The sequence below is a fragment of the Rhyacophila brunnea genome, unplaced genomic scaffold (genome assembly GCF_057557595.1).
Source record: "Rhyacophila brunnea isolate RB1 unplaced genomic scaffold, BYU_Rbru_1.0 scaffold_8, whole genome shotgun sequence".
In the NCBI taxonomy this organism is placed as follows: Eukaryota; Metazoa; Arthropoda; class Insecta; order Trichoptera; family Rhyacophilidae; genus Rhyacophila; species Rhyacophila brunnea.
This window is the reverse complement of record NW_028233350.1, coordinates 37,641,823-37,666,876: the sequence shown is the minus strand read 5'-3', so window position 1 is coordinate 37,666,876 and position 25,054 is coordinate 37,641,823. Positions and strand designations below refer to the sequence as shown.

Sequence of the window (25,054 nt, the reverse complement as noted above, 5' to 3'; positions counted from 1 at the left end):
ACATAATATTGATTAGAACTGTCGAACTGAACTAGACTCGGCGCGCTCCGGCTCCACTACACCAATAGTTCAGAGATTTCTGTTGAAATTATCGAATTTCACGCTAATGCCCTGTGTTAGTATTTGTGAAAAGGAACTTTAGATACATAGTCAACATTCTCCACTATTTCAAAAGTGTTACCAATTACGGTATGCCACACCAATATTCAATATGTATTGTCAACAAAAGACATTGAAATAAGTGTCTCGGATTACTTTGTGGCTTCGCTGAACTGTAGTTTTAGCCTTTTCCATTATATATTATAGTTTGTAGGTTGTGAAAATCTTTTCATGGTTTTATTATAATGATCCAATTAATAACATATTGTTCCTAAAATGCACAACTTATTTTTACGCTTTATGAAACATCCATTCATTATAATGATAATTATTAATACTATTATATTATAATCTATAAAGAAAATAAAACTATTTTAATCTGTCTTACACTTGGATGGTGCTTAACATTTTAAATAAATTCATTGTATACAAATCTGGTGCTTAACAAAATACATATTCCCATTATTATTATATTTAACTAAATCTTTATAATTTTGAAATCTGAATTATTAATAATACAGTCTTATATTCTCAAGAATTAATCTTTAAAGTCTAATTAAGGGAAATAAATTTAATGTTAAATATTTTAATATACAGATTTTAGATAAAAATAGATGAAAATCCACTCTAGTAATTATTTTTAATTGATATACATAAGTGAGAATACATTCATTATATTCCAATAATTATAAGTCTAGCCTTGTCAGAATTGCATCAAATAATTTTAAAGTTCCATCACAATTACTTTTCTAAGTAGTTTTATCAAATGCCTTTTTGAGTGATTGTAATGTTAGTTTATTATGAACATGTAGTATATTATATTTTATTAAATTTGTGAAATTATTAGTGTAGGACTTTGCTTATTGATAGATCGATCACATAGTGAGATTTTCTTCAAATTAGCATATTAGTGATGATTAATTGCCTTTGGTAGAAAATAATATTGTCTATGAGACGGCACATTTATTTCTGTAAATAATAAGCTTCTTTTCTTTATAATAACTCTTGTCTTTATATTAAGATCAATTTTTTTATGTAACTGTAATGTTATAATTGTCTTACTTATATTATACAATGTGATAAGACAACGTACATACAGTTGAACCTCGATATTACGGACTAATGCTGGTAAAGGGGTGTTCGTTAAAGCCGAAAGTCCGTTATATAAAAACATAAACAAAAATGTTTATTTGTCTTAGGATGTTCGGTAATCCTGCTTTGAAAAAAAAATCGGTATGTGTACTTATGTACGCGCGTTAGAAGTTATACTTTGGCGTAACAAAACAAAAACCTAGATACCTGATAACCTAGATTCTTCGACTAGCTCTTAATTATCTTGTTAAATTACACACTCAAGAAAAAGGACCGCTAATTGGAACGCCGTTGGTTTATTTCTATACACTTTAACTTATATTCTAAATTATATAATTATTTATCGTTGTTTTTATTTTTAAAGTAACAACTGCCACTATGACGCTTTAATAGTTTGTTTACGTAAGGAATTGCAAATGGCCGACAATAATATATTCGCTGCCTAGGCAATGGAACAATTCTAAACTAAAATATTATACTTATAATTGTCACGATTGCAGTATCATACTGTGGCGTAAAGGCAGTGCGTTCGGCTGATAACCGAACAATCGGTGGTTCGAATCCAATCGAGTGCGCTTATTTTTGTGTGAAAAAATAAATTATGTGTTACATGTCACGCCAAAAATACACTCTGAACTGATTTTCCAAACGCGCCTAAAGAAGTATATCTTCAAAAAGAATCAATTTTTGTTTGCCTTTTGAAGTCAACTGCTGTTTTTTTTATAATCAACTCTCTACAATTATTACGAAAATGCGTGTAATATAGTTGAATTTCGTTATCTGACGAATAGTCAATAAATGTTATTAGATTGTCGAGATGCAATCTTATCCTCGTTATCTTCACTTCTATCCTCATTTTTCAAGATCATAACTTCATCTGCTATTTCACTTTCCATGATGTGATAACTTCATCTACAACCATTGTAAACTTATTGAATGGAGTAATAAATACATGCATTTTCTTTAGACAGATTAAATTGCTGTGCAGCTGTGTGAATGAGCGGCCAGCGTTGTAAACGTTAATACTACGTTCAGTCTACGAGCGTGGCATTATGACTTGAATTCGAGTGCGAGAAGTATGACGTGATTATCATGCGCAGAACATTGTTTACAAGCGGTGTCACTTGGATTTAAACATGTACATATAACATTAACAGGATGGACAGGATTAACAATTTTCACATTTGACTGGATATTTTGTCCGTTATATCGAGATTCCACTGTACTTGCCTTTATTTATTTATCGATAATCACATAACTTGAATGGTAACAATTTTGTCATTGGCCTAATGCCTTCTCAATATGGTCACAATGATGTCCATTTATTTGCACTATTGCGATCAACTTGAATTCTAAACTAAAATTAAAATTTGAACAATATTCTAAACTAAATTTTTAACACTTGCAAGTCACTTCGCAAGCATGATATTTAATACTATTTAATTACACAAGTAGTGATTTCAATTAATATACAATGTAGATATTGTAATACATTTTGATATAGAGTGTGACCCAGCGCTCGAAATGGAAGATTTTACGAACCGGAGCGCTTGATAATTTTTCGAAAATATTTCCATATTATTTATGTAATAATTATATATATCATAATATCTTAGATACCTGCCAAACTCAGCCGGTCAAATGAAGTGACTGTCTTGAAAATTGTGGCAAGCAAGATTAGGGCATAATGTTATCGACGCCACAGCCAAAAATTGAGGTTTACATCATAAATATTTTTTTTTTACTATAAATCCGACAAGTAGCGTATAAACTTTTAAAAAAATATATGAAGTAAATTAATTTTATGACTTTTTAATACTTCACTTTTTCCACGAGACGGAGCGATAATTTTGGGGGTTTACGAACAGGAGCTGCGCTTTGGTGCGTTCCGGTCCATTTCGAGCGCTGGTGTGACCATTGTGAAGAGTCTTACTCTGCCATGCTATTATAAACAGTGTTGTGTGTTCGGGAATAATGGTGTGACATTGATCATTATTTTGGTGTAGGTGCAAACTATGAAATGTCGCAACTGTACATTCTATTCCCGACGTCTTCTAAATAAAGGTTGGTTATCAGTTGCCTTAGGCGCCATGCACAGACATTAAGCGTGACATCAACATAGTCTGAACTCAGAAATACAATTAAGTTCATAGAGTCGAAATATCAAAATATTCAAGCTGTTTAAAATGACATTGTACATCAGACGAAGAAACAATGATTTTGTATTGGCACTGAAGATAAATAAATATTGGGTACTTTCATGAATTATAAATATACCAATGGCGTATGTAGGTATAATTAAGTGTTGGAAAGATATTTCTCAACCTGGGATGTAATTTTTGTGTTCTGTACGATCTGACGCTAAGCCGACTCTCACATCTAAACTCGCCTCGTCTGCCGCACAGCCATAAATCAAACCTTCTAGCTACATCGCTCCGATGTTGCATATGAAGACCGCACACATCTATCTAGCGACAGTCGCGTGTAACCTCTCGAAACGTGTATATATTTGGATGCGGCGACCGGCGAGCCGGTATAGGAATGATCAATTCGTAGGTGTGCTTATGCGTTCTGGTGTCTTCAACTCGCAGCCCAAGACGCATGCGATTTGTTGGTAGCAGCATTAAATGTTTTTTTTCAAACTAAAAAGTCGCATTTGACCAATCTGCAATGCTCCATTTGGCAACGTGTGTTTTGTGAATAACGTTGACGAGACGAGTTTTGATGTGTGAGCCGGCTAAAAGCGACTTGCGTGCTATAAATATTATGAATTATGTGCATTTGTCAGGCTGGGGTACTGAATTGTGAGCTACGATGGTTGTGTTAGTTATTGATTATTTTTGAAAATGCGGTAACCTGTTCGCTTAAATTTTCAATTCTGTATTTCGTTCAATTCAATTAACATATTATAACTAGTTGTTTCAATATGAAACAAATCATCATTTTTTACAAACAGTTGTACCGTATTGCACTCTTGTATGAGAAATAACTAGCATTACGATCAGAATTTACAGTTTCGTTTCATGGGTTGACTATTGTGGGCCATGATGTTGACAGAATGAATAAACAATGCTATTTAAACTGAAATCTTGTCACGTCATGCGTGCCGATTGCCACCCAACTTTGACGGAAAAGTCCAACAAACAATACTGTGTACTACGCCGTGTGGGATACACGGTACATTAAAGGCCCACCCACATTGAGGTGGATGTTGTGGACTATCACATGAACTCACGGCGATAGAAATGTCTATGGTTTCATCATTTTGCAGAATATTTTGAACGTGCACCATCTCGTAAATTCACTGTATAATGACACAGATGAAGAGTGCCTACTATAATGTATTAGTAATTTGAATTATTATTAATTATTCATGCTAATTTCAATTAATTTTAACAGTTTCTACATGTGCGTACGTAAAATATATGCGGTATGACATTCATAGATAATAGAACACAGCCTGCAGACCATAGATAATAGACAACATTCGAAAGGTGCAGGCATGTGGAATATGATAAAAACGTCATGCAGGTGCAGATGCAGTGAAGTTCAACGTGCGCTCATTCTTGTTTTAATGATTACGGATCTTTTTCCAACTGACAATGTTCTTAAAGGTTCAAAACGTGCTACAGGATGGGAGCATCAGTCTGATAAGATTTTAAACATCAGGAACAACGAAATTACACACTTTTTTCCCCGTAGCGGCAGCCCGTGACAGCAGACGACAAGCACCGTGACATGCACCTAATGTGGGTAGGCCTTAAACTACGTATGTGTCGACAAGTTACAGTTGCGCACAGTTTGTATGTGGGAGGCAGCAGAGGCAGGAGGCAATTTTTAAAATAAAATACTTTGTTATATTTATTGTTCATAATTTATTGGTTATTCGACATTAAACATTGTTCACATATATATATATATATCATATCGCAGGACACAATATACCAACAATTGTAAAAAAAGACATCTTATAATATAATATATGTATTAAATGTATGTAAATGCTCATAAATAATGTAATATGAAGGAATACTGAGTGTATAATGAATACGAAATAATGCATGATGATCATTTGACTGGCATTTTAAGTTTAATATAATTTGTAGAATTTTTTTCATATTATTCCGAATTCTAGTTTTAATTACCAAAGTATTTTTATAGTTTCTAATTTTTCCGAAAAGAGGATTTGATTTTTTGAATAAGTATTTAAATTTCTTATTTTTTTTTGTTATTTTTTGACTTTTTTTTTATAAATTCAATTAATATAATATACGTTGTGACTACATCTATAGAAGGTACTTAGCTTTAAAATGTTAAAACTTCAATTGTAAACCTAAAAGCTATTTTAAATAAATATTTACATAATATAAATTGTTTCATTTTTATCATTTTGTTTCCACGGCTAGAAAAATGTTTTTTTTTCCGTAAACAAGAATATTTTTTCTATAAATTTTTTTACAAAAATAAATCGCCGCAGTTTGCCATGGTGTTGTTCTTTTTTTTTTTTTGTTTAAATAAATAGCTAAGATAAACCATGGCTTTTGAGCAATCGATTTCAATTTTTAACACATTCACACTTTACAAAAATATTGATAGGAAATGCAAAACACAAATTTTTGTCATATAGATATTTTTGTTCGCAGTGTGTATAGAAATTTACAAATCACTTGGATGTACATATTGTATTATATAATCATTTACTTCTCCTTTTACGAAAATATAATATTTATAGAAAATCTCAACGTGTAAAATTTCTCACAAATATAAAAAAAAACTTATCTTAATTCTAAAGTCATAATAGAATGGATAAATTTGTTTAATTCATGCATTCCATTGAAAATCAATTCTCTCCCAGCATACATCTTAAACACATCCACTTCTCTTAAAAAACAATTTCAGATAAAGTTTCAGCTAATATATAATAATTTATTTAACAAGCATAATGTGTAAATTACCACACAGCCATTAACCGGTTCTATGCCCATGAGGCCGTGATCGACAGGCCGCACATACAAATTTCACGAGTTATCTCGTCTGACTTTAAACTCAAATTACTAGCCACTGTCGATTGATTTAGCAAAATCTAAAAAATTAAACACAGTGACATTGTTTGAATAATTATGAAATACTTAAGCAAGCCATACATTATCGGTATTACAGCGATTTTAGTAAGAGCTTCGTTCTACATTCAATGTGTGTCGTTAAAAATCTGCGACCTGTCAGATACTGCCATAGTAATATCGTGAGGCATAGAAAAGGTTAAAAAAAAAAAAACAAGTACATTCATATCAATACTCTCACATAAATACACACGCATACATCACGAGATTCATAATTATTATCAATAATTTTAAGCAATAATTAACAATGATCAATAAAAACTGACAGATTATGCCGGAAGAGAATTAATATAAATATTTTTTGCCACGAATTATCAATATTTCTTAACACAACAATAGAGTAACATCCTTAATATTATAAAAAATCTATACTTAGCAACTAGTAAATTACACTATGTTTTAATTAATAACCCCAGAGACCATCACCTGATTGCACAAATAACCCGATACTTTGTTTGTTTTGCAGTCATGCCAGTGATTTGGCTTATGTGTATTTGTATTACATAGTAGCATTACGTGAATATAAAAGAAAAAAAATGCGAAGTCTCATTTGCGACAAGCTAACTAATCATTACATTAGTCATCGATGAATCTTTAGGGTCGATCTAGTTCGGAGACATTGCGATATTAAATTTGCCAACCGTAATGCAAATTACAAATTCGTAATGCAAAAATTTGAACATCGTATTCATTAAAATCTATTGTAAATATCACTCGTTGTGTTTGAATAAAAAAAAAAAAACTAAAAAGCGTAGCAGGCACACAACGGATACGGTTTCGCCTGGCAGCGCTGTTTTATTATAAAATTATATTCCTTATAACGCCGAATAAATGCAAAGGCAGTTTGTATGGACGGCATCATGACATGTCTGCATGACTATCACTAGGCCAGCCAACGGTACATCTTATTGGAGCATCATTAACTCTTATTTTGTACCCAGATACTCTTACTGTCACACTCGAAACATTGATGGAACCACAATAATCAATTTAATTTAAGCGGGTATAAGGATCCGTTGATATTACTTTGAGAGAGTTTTGAACGAAGCTCGAAAGAGAAAACTACAAAGCTAATTATCTCAGTTAAAAACGGTTTCTATTAAATGCAAAAGTCCAGTGAAATTACTGCATTGGGAAGATGAAAGTTTACATTATAATTGAGGAGCTAGATAGAAGAGGGATGTGATTACTAAAATGAGTAATTTTCCAAAAACTGATATGTTCATAATATACGGTCAACATTTGACAAATAATTTCTAAATGTAATTTCACACAATCTATAAAACATGCTGATATTTTCAATTTAATTTATTGGCTAATAAAAATACTGTTTGTGTTTTAAAATAAAATAGTGAGAAAAATTAAACTAATGTTTAAACCAGTCATTTAAGCTTGAAACACAAAAATGTAGTTTACCGCAAATAATGAATTTTATTGTGAACATATCGATGATTGAAAAATGATACATTTGATCATTTTTATGCAGTTTTTTTAATATTACTTGTATCAGTATGTTTGGAATTTAATTATTTGCTGCAGACACCTGTAGTCATTGGATAGAATTGAGAATTCTAAAAACATTGTCACAGCAGAACGTCCTAATTTTACTTAGGCCACTTTTCAATTCAGTTCCTCATATATAATTTACTAGGCTTGACTTTTAGAGGTTAACGGTTAAAATATCTGAGTATCCGAAGAGTCGATTCCGCTATTAACCTAAAAATGTGGTGACGATTATGCTAAGATTGATTAATTTCATAAATAAATAGTCTTTAAGTCGTACTGTCGTTGGACGGTGACAGTTAACCGCTTTTGGATGTACCCTCGACTGGCACCCACATTAATTATTAATCCCGTCAGTTGTGGACGGGCATTGGGAAGGATCCCAGGAGGTTGTTGGCGAACGTTGAGTTGGTGAACTTGAAGTGCCGCTTGTCGTAGAATTTGAGGAGTGCCGGAGAATATGGATGTTTATCTTTGAGGTGGATGTAGTGGACTTCGGGTTCACTAGTCGTGTGACCGCATTCTTCACAAACGTACATCTGTAAGAGAAAAGGATTATGTCAGAAATATTGAAGAATATTTACTATTACAAGTTTATTTGTAGTAAAACACAAAATATATTTGCCAGACCTGCATTGAGATTAAAACGTATTGGTTTAATTAAAGTGAATATACTTTTTTAAATGAACAATTACATAAAATCTCAAGTGATGGTATGTAAGTAACCAAAAGAAGAGAATCAGTGGCAGATTGCCATTTTCCATTTTATTTAAAATGTATTGGGATGCCTACATAGATAATATTAACTTTTCCATAGTGACCAATTCAAATACGAAAAAGGTGTAAATACAAAGAGTTCAGTTATTTTCTCTTTGGAGGTCATGGGGTATTTTTATTTGTTTTGTGCCACATATTTTCTATCCTTTGACCCTTCATAAAATAATTTAATAATTTCATAAAAGCTATATCTGCCCGAAACTTGGAGTATTTGGCATATTAAACCTAATAAAGTAAAATGATAATTTGCTCTTGTATAGATAATTTACCTTTGTGCGGCGTTCTTTGTAGGCATACTGATGCTGTACTCCGTGCACTTTGAGGCAGTGGGATTCTAGAGAACAGCGCTGCGTGAAAGACTTCTCGCAGAGATTGCACTTGTAGGGGCGCACGCCCGTGTGCGTCCGCGTGTGTCTCTTGAGGTCGAATGTGTCGTTGAAGCCCTTCCCGCAGAAGGTGCAGAGGTACCGTTTCACATCTGAGTGGCACTTCATGTGTCTGTTCAGCAGCCGCTGAAGGGTGAAGTTCTTGGAGCACACTCGGCAGACGAATTTATTGGGGTTGTTGGGGTCGTCGTCGGACAGCAGGTCGCATTTCGTCTGGTTCTCGTCATCTCGTGATCTTCCGCTGCTTGCGTCCGTCGCCAGGGGGTTCTTGATTCCGTGTCCCCCATTCACAAACTCCAGCTGGACGTCTGACGCCAGTCCCAACTGTAATATAGAAGAAGAAAATATAATTAGATAAATAATATATGAACCAACTCAACTTAATTTCGTATTCATTAGGATGTTATCAAGACTTTATCAAAAACTAATGAATTTAACGTCAAGTTAACTCAACACCTTACGGACCATTTCTATAACTTAGTTCTATAGAGAAACAACTCAAATTAGCTTGATTAAAGATAATGGCGTTTGAAAATTTTGCAGAAATTCTCATTTCAATGTTAAATAAAACCTTGATTGTTTAGGTAAGTAAATGTAATAGTTCAAATAATCTTAGCAATGCACAATGCAATTTTACAGCTTAAAAAATGATAAACCCAGATATTCCCATTTATAATTGAATTAATGATAAGTCCCAGAAAGGGTTATTCGATTTTATGACCCATTGAAGAAGTTTTAGATTATTTTTTTGTTGAATTATAAATGGCATTATTAACTCAAAACCTTGAAATTTTGAGTTGTTAGAAGTTGGGTGCCGATAATATTAAGTGAACATGATCAATTTTTACCAATGGTTTTTTTAATTGTGGCAATTTGGAAAAATATAATTTACCTAATCTTGCAAACCCCAAAGCCCCTGCAAATGTGTCGGCCCTGAGCTATAGCCACTATAGACCATTAAATCCAGGCATGGATGTTAAATGTTATTATATTATTATAATGGAGATCAATAAAATCAAATGTTTTAGATTTTTTTTAAATTAGTTGAATTCTTTATGCTATTGCTAAATAAAATTATTGGCGAGGAAAGTGGCGAGTATCAAATCAATATATTATACAGTTGAAGCAAACAAATTGATTACGGCACTGAGCATTCTTTTACGACCGGCTACATCACTACGAGTTGCACTCTTGCTGAAGGCATCGGTTCCAACAGGAGCAAATAACAATTGAGAAAGCTTCGCCAGTGAACCAATGTGACGCTTACCCTGCGCTGGAAGACTCGCCCCTTTCCTTTGCCGGCAGAAGAATTTCGTCGGTCACTTACACTAGCCGGACTGAGGCAGGCGGCTTCGTGGTGTGATCCTCCGTCCAGAGAACTCGCGGCTCCCGGAGACGGCAAGGACATAGTCGTGGGCGAGTCCAACTCCAGCCCGCTGCCGGCGAAAGAGAGACCGGGAGACAGGGCCTGCTGCTGTTGCATCTGCACTTGTATCTGGAGCTGTTGCAATTGACCGTCTGACGTGGGCTGTAAGAGCTGCTGGGCGTTCAGTTGCATCACTAAGTCTCGCTCTCTCGAAAGAGGATAACTGGGTGACTGGTCGTGGTTCGAAAACTGGTGCTGCAGGTAATTCTTCTGTGAGTAATATTGCCGGTTCATCATGAGGTGCTCGGAGAAAGAGTCGATTGCGCTCTCGTTCGGGTCGTGGACTGAGTCGGGAGTGAGGGAAGGCGTATCGTGGAGTTCGTCGGTGATGATCTCCGCCTGCGAATCTTCGCCTGGAAGTCTCTGCAGGAAGTTGGAGAGGTCGGCCGCGTCCGAGAGACTGTCCAGCAGCGCGTGTTCCGCCGGGCCGGAGAAGGTGAGCGTCGCGGTGAACTGCAAGGGATCTATGACGTTGCACGCCATGTCGACCATCATCGAATCGTTGACGTCGTAACCGCCGTAAGAACTCAGATTCGATCCGAGCGCTGACTCCAGCTTCCCTTCGTAGTCCAGATCGGTCTCGTCTTTCAGGACGATGCCATACGCCGCATTCTGCAGCATGGAATATTGCTTGTTGACTTGTTGACTTTCTGAAAATGATGGATTTCCCCCGTCTTGTCCGCCATCGCAGTCCATGTTTAGGGAACCGTTCATGAGGTTGAAATTATTTTGAAAATTGCCATTCGCGTTGAACCCGTTGATACCGTTCTGTCCGCCTTTCAGGCTTTCGTAGAATGGCGGAAGGCTACCGGTGGGCGGACTGTTGGGTCCGTAATTCGATCGTCCGTCGCGGCCTCCCATCCCGCCGCCGCCAGCTCCGCCCCCGAGAGCGCCACCGCCACCCGACCCGCTGGAGCTCCCCGTGCTTCCGCTTCCGTATCCACTGGACGCGTTTCCGCCGGACTGATTGCCCGCGCTCTGCCCGCCGCCCGCTGATCTTCCGTGTCCCGCGGCGGCGACCAGCGGCGCCGGGAGTTTTCCAGGGGGGGCGAGAGATCTCCCGGCCAAAGTCGGTCTGGCGATGATGCTGTTCGCAATTTTAGAGCTACTCGATCTCCTCTGCTCGCGTATTTTCTTCTCTTCCTCTTCGTCTTCGCCTTCTCCGCGTCTCTTTGGAATGTGATAGTCGATCGGTTGGTCTTGCTCCGGTTCGGTCATGGGACCCGAAGCGGGAAGTTTGACGTCGGATGTTTCTTTTCTGTCATCTCTCGGCAGGGGGTTTCTCTGAATAACGGATACTTGATGACATCTCGGCGGCGATGGAGGCGCCGGTATAGCACGTCTTGGCGAAGGTCTGGGGAGGGTGACGCGTTCCCCGACCGGAAGAACAGGCTTCTCGCTCACAATGGGTGATTTGTCATCGGCGGATTTCTCCTTTGACTGAATGGGAAGGTATTCTTTTCTTTCGGCGCGCGTGAGGACGTGTCCGCGTGATCCGTAAGGTATGTCTCCGCCCAAGATGGAAGAAATGAAGCGTCTCACGGGGGGCGGTTCTGGTTTGCTTTTGTTTTGGCGGGAAACAGTCGTCCCGCACCCTGATATTCCTCCACTCGATCTTTTCTCTTCAAAGATGTCACCACCTGAAACAAAAGACACAAACGTATTAACATCTCGAAATAATATAAAGAAATTAATCACATCACCCACATATTCCCTGCTTAGCGATAAATACATATCTTAATAGTGTCATTTCGCTGTCTATAATTTCAGTTTAGTTTATGTAGTACAACATCATGACGTATAAATATATTAAACTCGTAATTTCTGATATTTATCTTTATATGTAACCCAATTCTAAATTCGAAACGCATCATCTTGATATCCACTTATTTTATATAAGATTTAAAAAACGAATATTCGCATATATTGTCAATTGCATACAATTTTATTTATTCTCTAATGTCAAAGTGTCATTTTTAAATGTATTTTTATTTATTGATTGCTACGAATTTGTAAGTAAACCTATATGAACAACTTGGGTGGGCTGAGAAATTTAAAAATGTATAAATATCTCTGTATAAATACATACTTAATATGTATGATAATATACACCACATTCGCTCCCATAAGTAAAAGATTAAATTATCGAAGTAAACGACCTCGTTCAAGGATCGTACCTCACTAACTATAACAAGTTATCAATACCTAGATTCTAGAATCTAGACAAATACGAATACATAATAATTGGCGAGCCAATAATAAATGTATCGGCGGAGTCTTGTATTCTTTATGAAACTTCCCAACAGACTCTGGTCTGTCTACCTGCAAGAAATAAAATAAATTTATTCCTGTCGTTGCATTGCAATGTTATGTATGGTGTGAGATATAAATCGCTGTCTAGACGACATGAATGAAATTCATTAACTTCGTATGTATAATAAATAATATTTGTCCATGATCCAACGGAGGTAATGTACTCTATGGTTGACATCATACAGTATATTGTAACACGATAAGCACATACGCATTTTAATTAACTGGACACAAGGTGAAGTACATACGAACAACTTCATTCATCTCGAAATAAACTTAAATAATTACAAGATAAAAACAACTTTTTATATACCACGTTTTTAAATTTTCTGTTGAATCATATAAACTTGACAATCCTATGTATTAATAAATACTTTTTTTGTACTTGATAGATATACTGAATAAATATAGAATACTTAACATTTCATATTTATTTCCATAGTACGCACGTATATATATTAATAATTGCTTGGACCCCCTTAGCAACCAATAATAGTGTTTTACTTTTTACGAATTTTTTCCGAAATAACTTTCCATACAAAAAGGAATTAACTGAAAATGAATTCAATTCTGCTTAAAAATGGCTAAAAGTATTAAAAGAATGCATTGTCGTCGTGTTCTGATATATTCTAAAAGTTTCAAATGTCTAGCTAGTCGGGAAGTTAGTTAAAAATCGATTGCAAGATTTGTACCGGATAAACAATCACCGGACAAATAAGAATACGACCTAATAAAAATGTTGTAAAATGTACCAATCTACTCGAAAGGCTTCTTTGATAGCATTAATCTTCTTTAGCAAATAACTATAAAAAATGTCATCCTATTCTGACAAATTCTTTATAATATTAGGTTGTTTTCATTTGTTTATTCTTCGTTTGCCGGAAGTAGATGTTGGCTGCTTCAAGGCGGTTTTCCTATTTATTTATATACAATAATTGAGGTTATGCCAAGATTATGACATACCTACTACATTTTTTAAAGTTTTGATTAATAAAACCAATCGTTAGGGTTCTAGATCCAATATTAGGTCATATTTATGTTGTATTACATTTCACCGTCACAGCTCGCCGTGAGCTTTGTTATCGGAAATCTTTTGTCAAAATTCATGAATTCAAGAATGAAAACCGAACCTAACTAACAAAATAATCCAGTATATCGTTTATTTTCAACATTTGTTTGCGGCTGGCTTCCTGTAAAGTGTTAAACCGATAAGAACCGTGTTTTATTTAGACATGTACTATACGACCCAAAGATGGTCTTTAATATACGACCATATTATATTTCCGATACAACATTTCACGGCGAATTGTGATACGGCAAACTGCATACGTACAAATTTCCGGACTCACCAATATTATTATGATTAACGGTCAAATAAATTAAGGTTTAGTTCAGCAACTCCTCAGCTGTCCGCAGCACTGGATTTAGACTTTCAGATCAAATTTTAATAATAATCCTTCATGGGTTTAATTTATATACCTTGATAATTATTGTTTAGAATCTTAGTTAATATAATATCTATTGAAAATTCATAAGCAAACTGCGTTATGAAAACCTACGCAGTTATAAGAACATAATTATGATATTGAAACAGTACCATATTTTTATGGTCATTGTAAAATATATACCTAAGATGTAGGATTACAGAATAACCAATGACATTGTTAATGTCATGGAGAATAACAGATTGAGAATGTTAAATAATGCACTGCAATAAAATTAAGAATTCCTGGAAGGGTGTCGGCGTAGTTTATCTTAACAAGAAAGAGGTGTTTAGTTTTAGAAAATTATTTACTATTGCTGTCCAAATCTAATAGAGGTACCTACCTAGTACCTTTTTGTTGTTTGTGTAAATACTGCCTAATTGAATGAAAATCTCATTCACCCAAATGCAGCTAAAATGATGAACCGTCTAACTGAAAACACTGCTCAATGTGTGAGTTGAAGAAATGGCTGATATTGCTTTATATAGATCTACTTACATTACGTGTATATATAATAATTTCAGGTAGGTAATGAGTCATGACACCTTGCGAAGGCTCACGCGTATGTTTACGAGTCAATCGTATATGTACACGTGTGTGCGGTAGGGTGGTATGATTTAAAAAGTAACGGACCATGTAGCCTCTCTAAGGTGAAGAAGAGCTGGTGGACCAGGCTCTGGCACATGCCAGCCTACAGAGTCAAGAGTTTCAAAAGTATGACACGAGCGACAAGGATGGTTATGGTTAAAAGTCTACAATGAGTACCTACGACACGAAAACAATGTCTTGAAATTATTAAATATGTAGGTATAGGTATTCTTTATTTAATTATCTATTCAAAATTACATTCCGTTTTGTTTATGGAACCTTGAAGGAAGGCTTAACGAGAGAATGTAGATATCTTCATGTCTCATTTTATTCTTTTATTTATGGCTGTTTTCATAGTAGTTTTCAGTCGACCGTTAATATTCCACAAATCTAGCTCTGCAATAATAATAATATATTGCCCATTATATCGAAGATGCTCAAACGTTTTTAGTATGGCACCGCTTGTTTATTACTGAAAGTATTATGGTAGTAGGAATATAAAACGCGGAAAGGTATTTTTAGCCAGATGCTAGGGTAATTTTATTTAAAGCGTTTTTCACTATCTGAAAGTCTGTGATTATTGCATAACTCGACGTAAAAAGTATTGTCGAAGGCATTAACATTATCTACAGGCATCACATATTACCTTTCATAGCCAAATTAAGTATTAAGAATTGAAAAAAATATATACAAAAATATAGCAAACAGTTGTTTGTAGTTGGTATCACTATCAAGCATGGATGTATAATTATTATATAAGTATAATAGTAACGCTAAGTAACGTTCGGCAACTTGTTATATACAGCTAATGTTTCTTATTCAATTTCTGCAAAGTTCGGCACTAATCACATATTTTCATGTACACATTAGTTCCGATTACACACCCAATAATTTCAGTCAAAGATAACGCCAGTTTCTCACGTAGTAATTTCATTACTAACGGCAATACAACTACAAGCAATTGTTTTGTGTGTGTTATATTTACAGAATCTTACATTTAAGTTACTTTCGATCATTCACTACTGTTAACAATTACCATATGTTGTCATGGTAACCATAGTTAATATACATAAACCAGCCGATCTGGATAGGCAATGGTAATAAATTAATATTAAATGTATCCTTTAGTTGAAACTGCAACGTGTTATAATCATATAACGGATAAATAAACGAAAACCAACTGTCCTCAAATAATACTAATATTGAATGCACATTGCAATTACATGACACATTTTAATCAATGCACATAGAAAAAGGGAGCGAAAGACAATCGTTGCCTTTGAGCTGTAGTGTTGGCGCCGAATTCTTCGTATTTCTTGGATGGAGCACAGGACGAACCAGTCAATCGTCCAGAGACTGCAGATAAAGGCGCGGCTCTCGACAGTTTTTTGCAGTTTTTTTTGACATATTGTCCGGCGCGGACCAGACAACCTGGAGAGACTGGTGGTTTTGGGAAGGCGAAGCAGAGGAAGAGCGCTTGCGCGGTGGAGCGACCAAGTGAAAGAGCTGACTGGAGGCACCATTCATTCTGCCCTAAGAGAAGCGGAAGATCGAGAAGGATGGAAAGTCTTGGTCGCTCAAAGGATGGCAAAATTAAAAAGTGGTCACGATCCTCAGCCATGAGTGTACGATCAAGAAGAAGATACAGACGTAAATATTATTTAACACTTGTTTAAGTTTATCCTATATTTCTCCATAGTCGAGAATCGTACATTCTTATAAAGTTACAACCATACCCAGAAAATAAGGCACTTTCCATTATTTTTGTGTTCCCTGTTATACCTAACAAACTGATTGAAAACCACTGGCGGAGATGGGTGCAAAAAATTCAAAATGGTCAGGATTTATTGAAAAGCATGGCTATACTATGATGCGGGATCTCGGAATTCGATCTCTGAGTTGTTTTGTGCCAAAAAGGTTCGGGTCGGGGAGTGAAGCGGCAAAAACAGGTCATAAAACGAATCTGGGTTCCAAACTGCAAACGTGCATTTCGTGTTTTTTTTTTCGCCGATCATCACCGTTTGTAGAGTTAGTTTCACAGTGTTCTTCCTGTGGTCGCTCGAATTTTTTATAAAACAATCAATAACCTCCTCTTGATAATAATAAAATTACACTATCAATACTGGTGGTGATCCATACAATAAAATTGTAATAAGTATTACGTAATATACCTACTGTTTTATTTTAATTAATAACTACAATAAATTAGTTGATACGATTCGATGGGGTCGCAATTATTCATTATTGGTGGTAAAAGACGATTTTATACGTCAAACATAATTTGTAGGTACGTTTAAACGTTAAATTTCTTTTGTCTATGGTATTTTATAAGTATGTATAATTTCACACAGAGTCATATTTACGTATTTTGACAACATGTGTGACTTATCGGCTTTTGTTATTGCCTTTTTATTGCCTAGTATATTCCTCTTATTTTGTGGTGTATATATCATAGACATACCTAATAATAAACGGTACCTTGTAAACAAACCTCTTCATAGACATATGGGGATATTCATATACATTTTTTCCCGTACAGATAAATACATAATTTGCGTGTTATTAAAAATAACTTTCCCTACATTGCAATATTGTTTTTAGGTATTTTTCTATTCTACTAAATCGTCTGCAGTTAATTGTATATTGTATTGTACAATAATATACATATGCAGTATTTATGCAGTAGAAAAAAGAACAATCTACAATTCAATAAGAGTGATTATCGCAAATTTGCATTAATGCTTTTAACCCGTTTTGATACTGTGCAACATTGTACAATAAAACGAAACATTTCAATGAGGTTTATGTATAAAAGATGTTACAGAAAGAATTTTATCTCTAATGCCAAGGTAGGTACAACTTCGTTTGGTAAAAATGGTATTTTTTTTCAGTTACGTTCGAGCCTAATTATGGACCTAATGAGTTGAGTAAATATTAGGCAACACTGTTCCTCTCAAAACTGAAATAACAAGTGTTGCAGATGGAGTACTTATGTGAATCGGTCTCTATGTGCATGAATACAATATGCAACTACTGGCAATGCGTTTCTGACTAAAATATTATTATTAATGTCGAGAGAAAAGTGCATTGGTTGCATTCACGGCTTTGTTATGCATTTTTGGAGAATACAATGCAGCCATTTTGTGGCCAAGTATTAACCCTTACTGGAAAAGATTTCGTTTCGTAATATCATGTAAATGTAAAATGACGATTCTTTTGGTATATACATATATGGTACATGAAATAATATCAAACTGCATAAAATTTAATGTTAACAATGTACCTATACTTATGTAATAATAAAAAAATGATTCGAATACATTTACAATCAGCGGTACAAGTCGGTTATGGGGAAGCCAGGCGGGAATCGCGCTAATTGTTATAGCCGATTTTGGGCAAAAATCATGAATTCAAGAATGAAAACCTAACCTAACCTAACTTAACCCAACCTAAACTAAATAATCCAGTATATCGGCTATTTTCAAAATGTGTTTGCCACTGGCTTCCCCATTACCGACTTATACCCAATTAGCTTATAAATTTATCAGAAATGTAATTTATAGTTTGACACTTTTTATAGTTTATCGATTTAACATTAATTTCAATAATTATTACCAAAAAAGTGTATTCCAGGAATTATGTACATTTACATATGATATACATATGATAAAATATTTGTTTATAACGTAGATATATTATATTATTTTACCTGGCGAGAACACGGATTAATCATAAAAAGTAAATCTATTAATAAATAATTTTAATTGACATGATATATCATAAACAAGATTAGCATACGTCCGGACTTTTTTTATCACTTTTTCTGCAAAACAACGTTGGATGATATTAATTGTACGTGAATACATACCTACATTAATTCCAATATACCTAGGCGTTTTTATGATGGAGCGTTACTAAACCACGATGCAAAAAAAATCAAAGAAGTCTCACAATTTTAGAGAATGAAATAAAATACAAAACTATGGAGAGTCGCATCTTAATTATTATGAAAATATTATGGCAACCCTATCATTTATGGTATGTATTGAAAAATTTTGCTGATTTAAAAAAAAAGCTCTAGTTGCTGCAGTAGATACCTTATTACATTATTGATGTTTGAAAGCTCCCCCCTTTCGCGGATCGTTGAATGTTTCACTTTCATTCATTCCCACGTGTCAATCCGACACGTCCCGAATTCACGCCACGTGATTTTCATTCGTTTTCATCCGTTTAGCGTCCATTTTGTACAGCACAGACCATGTTTGCTTCACGCGTCACTTCCTCTCATAGTCCATAGCAACTTCGCTTCTCCGCAAGAGTGGAAGCTAGCGGAAGGCTGGTTCTCACGACTGGAAAGCAATAACTACTCCACCTCACTCCATGGGCCGGATTTTTGTCAAGTAGACATCCCCAGATGGGACTATTGTTGGAAAGCGGTTTTCTCACTGATCGTTTGAGAAGTAATATTGATATTTTAGAACCAACAGTCTACTAAATTTGAATCACTTAATTGTTATATCTACAAGATACACCATTCCATACAATATCTGAACAGAAAATGGGTAGTTTTCAGGGAACTCAGAAATAACGGGAACTGAAAAACGGGTAGGAGTAGCATGCAACCGATCTCGAGTAAGGAAGAACCCCTGATAAACTTAAACACATGTCAAGAATACATTATACGTCGAATACTGACAACTGCTCTCGGTTTATGCATTGACGCTAATTTAATATAATAATGCGTGGTTCATTTTCACATTCACCACCTGCATCAAAATGTAGTGTATTGAATATAGCCTATCGGAATTCTATTTATTAATCTGTTCTGAGGTAGTTTTCCATAAAGGATTATTATATGGACCTGATAGAAATTTGCAAGGATCACCCTTTATTGCAATATATTTGTAGAGTGAAGTTTTAAGTACCTACATATAATAGGTACATACCTAATAAATGTATTAATAAGAACATCTGGCGGTACGATACAGACGCACTGGTGAGAAAAAAACTACAATTACGTATAAATAAGTACAACTTATCGTAGTTTGGAAATTGATCCTTATTATAATGTAGAAAGAGTTAATTTTGCTGTTATTTTCATGTGACTTTATCTATTTATTACGAAAGAAAAATATGGGATGATTCTGGTAGACTACAATTAACAATGTTAATAAATCATTATAGCTATATTACTTTCCTCGCTCTGGCGCGCGTGCAGAAACGGAGAAATACTGAAAACGGACTGTCTGACAGGCAGTACGAATTTTGTACCTAGTAATTTTTTTCACACACTTCATTCATATATCAATGGTTATCAATAATTAAGATTTTAGGGAATCATAACATAAATTATTGTGATTACAAATGCCATATACCCACATATTATACCTTCAATGTGAAGAAACGAACGTTGCTGTAAACGTTGAAATTAATCTTTCGTTAATGATTGTTTCTTATTATGGATTTGTTTACGGAAATCGGTTCTAATACAACCCCCAAAGCATAAAATTAATACACGTTTCACACCACTATAATCGATTTATGTATGTACAATCAGTTGCATTGATGGTCATGTTATTAAAGATAATATTGTGATCATCACTATACCAAAAAGAGCATTTACAGCTCGATTGGAAGTTAACATGAAAAATTGTTTCAGTTACTGTCCAATAAGAGTTGAAACATACTTTAGAACCAGACTATTATCTCGAAAAACTACATTCATACACATTATTGTCTCATGAATTTACTCATGTTTTTTTTTTATTGAGACTAATTTTATCCTGTTGCCAAAGATTACTGCAATAGTAAACAGTTTATTTGTCGACGCGAAGCTCAAAAATCCCACCCTGTCTTGGCGGAGGCAGAGACGTAGCCTTCGCTTCCTCCAAGGACGCGTCACGCTGCAGTGATCTCCGCCACGAAGCAGTCTGCATGCCATCGCAGCACTTTTACGTTCATGTGATACAGAATTTTAATGAAACTATAAAATACCTCTTGAGGTAGACTCGTCACGTTCGACTCCCGATCGTGGCGCTGTTATTAAACATGTTTCAGGATTATGATTTAATTGTCTGCGATTTTGGTTAGGTCAGTAACATATCGCATTCGTATTCAGCGTGTCTTGTATTCAATTCTTAGATAGGATAATAGTGCACAAAATTACAAGCACTCATCAAAACTCGTCTCGTCTGCGACGTGTCGAATTAGTCAATGTGGCATCATCGTTATTCACAAAACAAGTTGCCAAATGGAGCTCCGCACATTCGCGGAATGCGACTTTTTAGTTCGAATAAAACATCTAGTGCTGCTAGTAACAAATCGCATGCGTCTCGGGGTGCGAGTCGAAGCTGCCAAAACTCAAACGCACACCTACGAATTGATCATTCCTATACCGGCTCGTCGTGCCTACGTGCGTCGTGGTCTTCATATGCAACATCGAAGCGACGTTTCTAGAAGTTTTGATTTATGGCTGTGCTGCAGACGAGGCGAGTTTAGATGTGAGAACCGGCTTAGATGAGTTTCATGTTTCATAGACAAGAATATACCTACTAAGCTCGCATATAGAAAATCGTCTCGATAAGCTCATAAATTAAAAGCATTGTTGCAACTCTCATCCGCGCGCATAGGCAAGAATATACCAAGATAGTGGTGTCACGCGGCTAGCCTAAACGAATGAAAAAGCAGCTTCTGCGCATGCGCCGATGCAATATTTTATTATTCTACCTGCTCTTCATATTGAGTGATATTTGTTACATGCGACAAACGTTTTTTCTATCAAAAATATCGCGACGACGCTATATCCACCAGTATGTATCTACCTACCAATATCATTTTGAATGACAGTAATATCAGATCGACAAATTCGACGTATTGCAGTCGAGACGAGTTTTCTATTTGAAGTATTTGAAGCTATATTAGTTTCAGTTGGTAACCTCCATTTTTTATTTTATATTTTTCTTGATTGGGTAAATACTTATATTAATTTGAAGATTTCACGTGTAGTTTAATACGTTCACAAAGAACAAAATGAATTAGATTAAAACGCCTTTTGGTTTGGTTTGCGGTTTCTTGATACTTTATACAAAGCAGTCAGCAAATAAAACAAAAATAACTTGTAAGAATGTTTGTATGGAAATAGTGAATTCAAATAATATGGAATGACACTTCCTGCCAACGAGCACAATATTTTTCTTTGTATTGATAAAATAACCTGTTGATACAACATGCCGGCCATTTTGTTTTGTCGCGCCATGAAAAATTAGATAGAAACTATCTCAGTATAGATTTTATTTAATTTCATCACACGCTTTAAAACCCCCTTTATTAATCTTATATTAATCAAATAATACCTACAATGTGACGTTGATTGACACAATTAATATTATCGCCCATTCTCATATTATTGCAGTTTTAATTGAAATAGACTGATGTTGAAACGTATTTTCATGACGAATCAATAATAAAATAAGTAAAACAATTCTTCAATGTGTCATAAAATCGAATAAATATTTTTGAGATTAATCATTTATTCAATTCTTTACGAAAATGTCTGTAAATTTTCATTGCTAAATTCGAATTTGTGCAAACATTTAAAACACCATTATTGAATGGTTACATGTAAATTGTACGTAAAACATTTCACCGTGGCACACAGTTCGCCGTCAGCTTTCTTATCGGAAAGAGATGACCGTATATTATACGGGCTCCAATTTTATTAGATTCGACATGAACATTAATTATGATTTTGGCAAAATTCATGAATTCAAGAATGAAAACTTAACCTAACCTAGCCTAACAAATAATCCAGTATATCGGCTATTTTCAAAATTTGTTTGCTGCTGGCTTCATGTAAAGTGTAAACCGACAAGAACCGTGTTTTATTTAGACATGAATCTTATGTCAGTGCTATACGACTCAAAGAGGTTGATACGGCGAACTGCATACGTACAAGTTTCCGGACATGGGTATAGATATAGAATAATTAAGATTTTTGTTAAAACCTAAGGGGCGGTTCGGAACCCTAGAGGTGCCTTGTGCTTGTGGTGGGTAGTCTATAATATAATATACATATTATACTCATACATTACTTCTTTATTGGAAGTTTGAAAAATACGGTTTGTTAAACACAGCGTCATAGTAAAGCAGGTTAGACTAATATTGTATGCAGGTTGTATTGTTGATTATCCTTTGTTTCCTTTTGTAATGTAGGTGTTTTACAACAATGTGTTGCAGTAAACTGCGGTTTTCTTGGGATATTCCTTTGTATAGAAATCTATCAACATAACGGTGATAATAAAATAGCAATTGCCTGTCACATAAAGGTCCACAGTTCTACATTTCATGTGGATACTATTTTATATTAAGTACTTATGTGGATTAATATCAATTATTAATCGTAGGTAAAGACAGACCTACAAACTTATCTGTAGAATGGCCAAAAATGGAACTACAAATTAACATAGGACGCCGTTTTGAAAATTTCATTCGAATGTCAGATTTTGTCCAGTTACGAGTCTTGATTGGGCAGTTTTCGACAGCCCATCCCATTCTTCAGATAAGTTTGTAGGTCTGTACGATTTTGATTGATATTAAACTAATAGAGAAGACAGGAAACTTTATGAGACACATTGTAATGATCGAAGAAATTGAAATTTACTTAATTTTTTTTTCTTTTGGCAATATTTTTTAGACAATTTTTAAATCACAACATACTATATAAATAGGCTGCGCAATGCATTTTGTAACTGAAGCGTTTTGGTTTTAAATCTTCGTTTTTTTATATTGTAATAAGATGATAATATCACAATCTCGAAAAGTAAATCGATGTAAATTAACCCTTTTTTCTTCACATATTATACCTATAAATGGAAATCTTTAAAGAATAATGTATGGAAACTCTTGTTTAGAGTACTGGACCGCCCCCAAATTTTAATAGAATGTATTTTCGATACATTAACACATGAATGACAAATGGAAATGACAGAAAAATGAGGCAAATTTTAGATTATTTTATAGAGTGTAGGTATATATTTAGAAGTAGCGGGTAAAACTATTTTTTCCTGTTTAAATTTGTATTAATTAATTGAAAGCTTATGTATATATTGCAAGGAAAATATTTTGTTGTGTACGGCAGTAAATCGTGGACAATATTATAATAGGTGAGCATGGCTATTATAATGTTGGAATTCTTTAAAATAAAGGTTCTGAGGAAGCTACTTAGTTCCAAGCAAAAGCAGAATAAGACAAGGCTCTCAATACATATCACTGGTACTGGGATTGAGGTAGGTAGAACTTGTCCAGTTGGAAGACCATGGCTTTATAGACAGACAAAAGCTGCATAGGACGAAAACGAAGCTTTTATTGCGCAATTTAATTACATATATTATGCGTGATCTGCGTTGCGGATTTTGGAGAAAAAAATAGTATTTGAAGATTATACCAAAGAATAAGTTGTTACTTATTGATTAATCATAAGATGCCGAAAAATATATTAAATTACCTAACCCAAAATTGACTACTTCACCAATATTGCAAACTTTATTTTACCTACGAAATAATATATTATTTTATAACATAACTAATTTATTTCCTATTCTCTACAATTTTATTCGGGTAAAATACAGGTTAAGACCTGTTTGTTTGATAACTAGTAAAATACCGTAGGCATGCAGGGCTGGAATGGAGAAAAATTTAACACAGTCGTGTTTGTTTGTTATCCTGCATTGATTTCACGCCGACTGCCCTTTGTTTTTGGGAAACGGGGTGTGACAACCGAAGAATAAACCTTCGCAGGTATTCCGAGCCTCGTGCTTGCATTATATTGTTCAATCCGGGTTACTTTTACCTGTTCATTTTTTTATGTCGTTTTTGTTTTTAACTTTCGATTTCAGTAAATAATGTGTGCCATAGTTATTATTACCTAACACGCCATCGTTGTGGATAAACATGATTATATTTATATAAAAATACTAATATTGAATTTATGCATGAATGATAATAACTACTGTACATTACCTCAAAATGCTTATACTTAATATAATCGTGTTTTTTGTAACTAATAGATACTATTATCATTCTGATACAAAAACAAATGTATTTAAAAAAATATATAAATATATTTATTCTTATTCGCAGTGTCGGATTTTTAATGGTTTTATAGTGTCGATTCAGAAGATAGCAAACGCAACACTATTTTCCTTAGGTACATTTCTTACAGGATACCTTTGAAATTGAATTTTGCTGCATTTAAGAGTTGGTATGAAA

At 34.7% G+C, this 25,054-nt stretch overlaps 1 protein-coding gene across 3 annotated transcripts in view; it reads right to left on the bottom strand.

The window, feature by feature from the left end:
* Nucleotides 1-758: 758 nt before the first annotated feature.
* Nucleotides 759-25,054, bottom strand: part of ovo (transcriptional regulator ovo) — a 67,029-nt gene continuing 42,733 nt past the window's right edge. Inside the window, exons 2-5 of one of the 3 annotated variants that reach the window (XM_085959241.1) lie at nucleotides 12,219-12,227; nucleotides 10,305-12,043; nucleotides 8,861-9,301; nucleotides 759-8,353 (exon numbers count right to left, since the gene is read on the bottom strand). In XM_085959241.1, coding sequence (XP_085815367.1) covers nucleotides 8,168-8,353; nucleotides 8,861-9,301; nucleotides 10,305-12,043; nucleotides 12,219-12,227 — 2,375 coding nt within the window. In that variant the 3' untranslated portion in view covers nucleotides 759-8,167. Of the gene's footprint in view, nucleotides 8,354-8,860; nucleotides 9,302-10,244; nucleotides 12,044-12,218; nucleotides 12,228-25,054 lie in introns of all 3 variants that reach the window. The other 2 variants (XM_085959239.1, XM_085959240.1) reach the window with 2 other exon arrangements.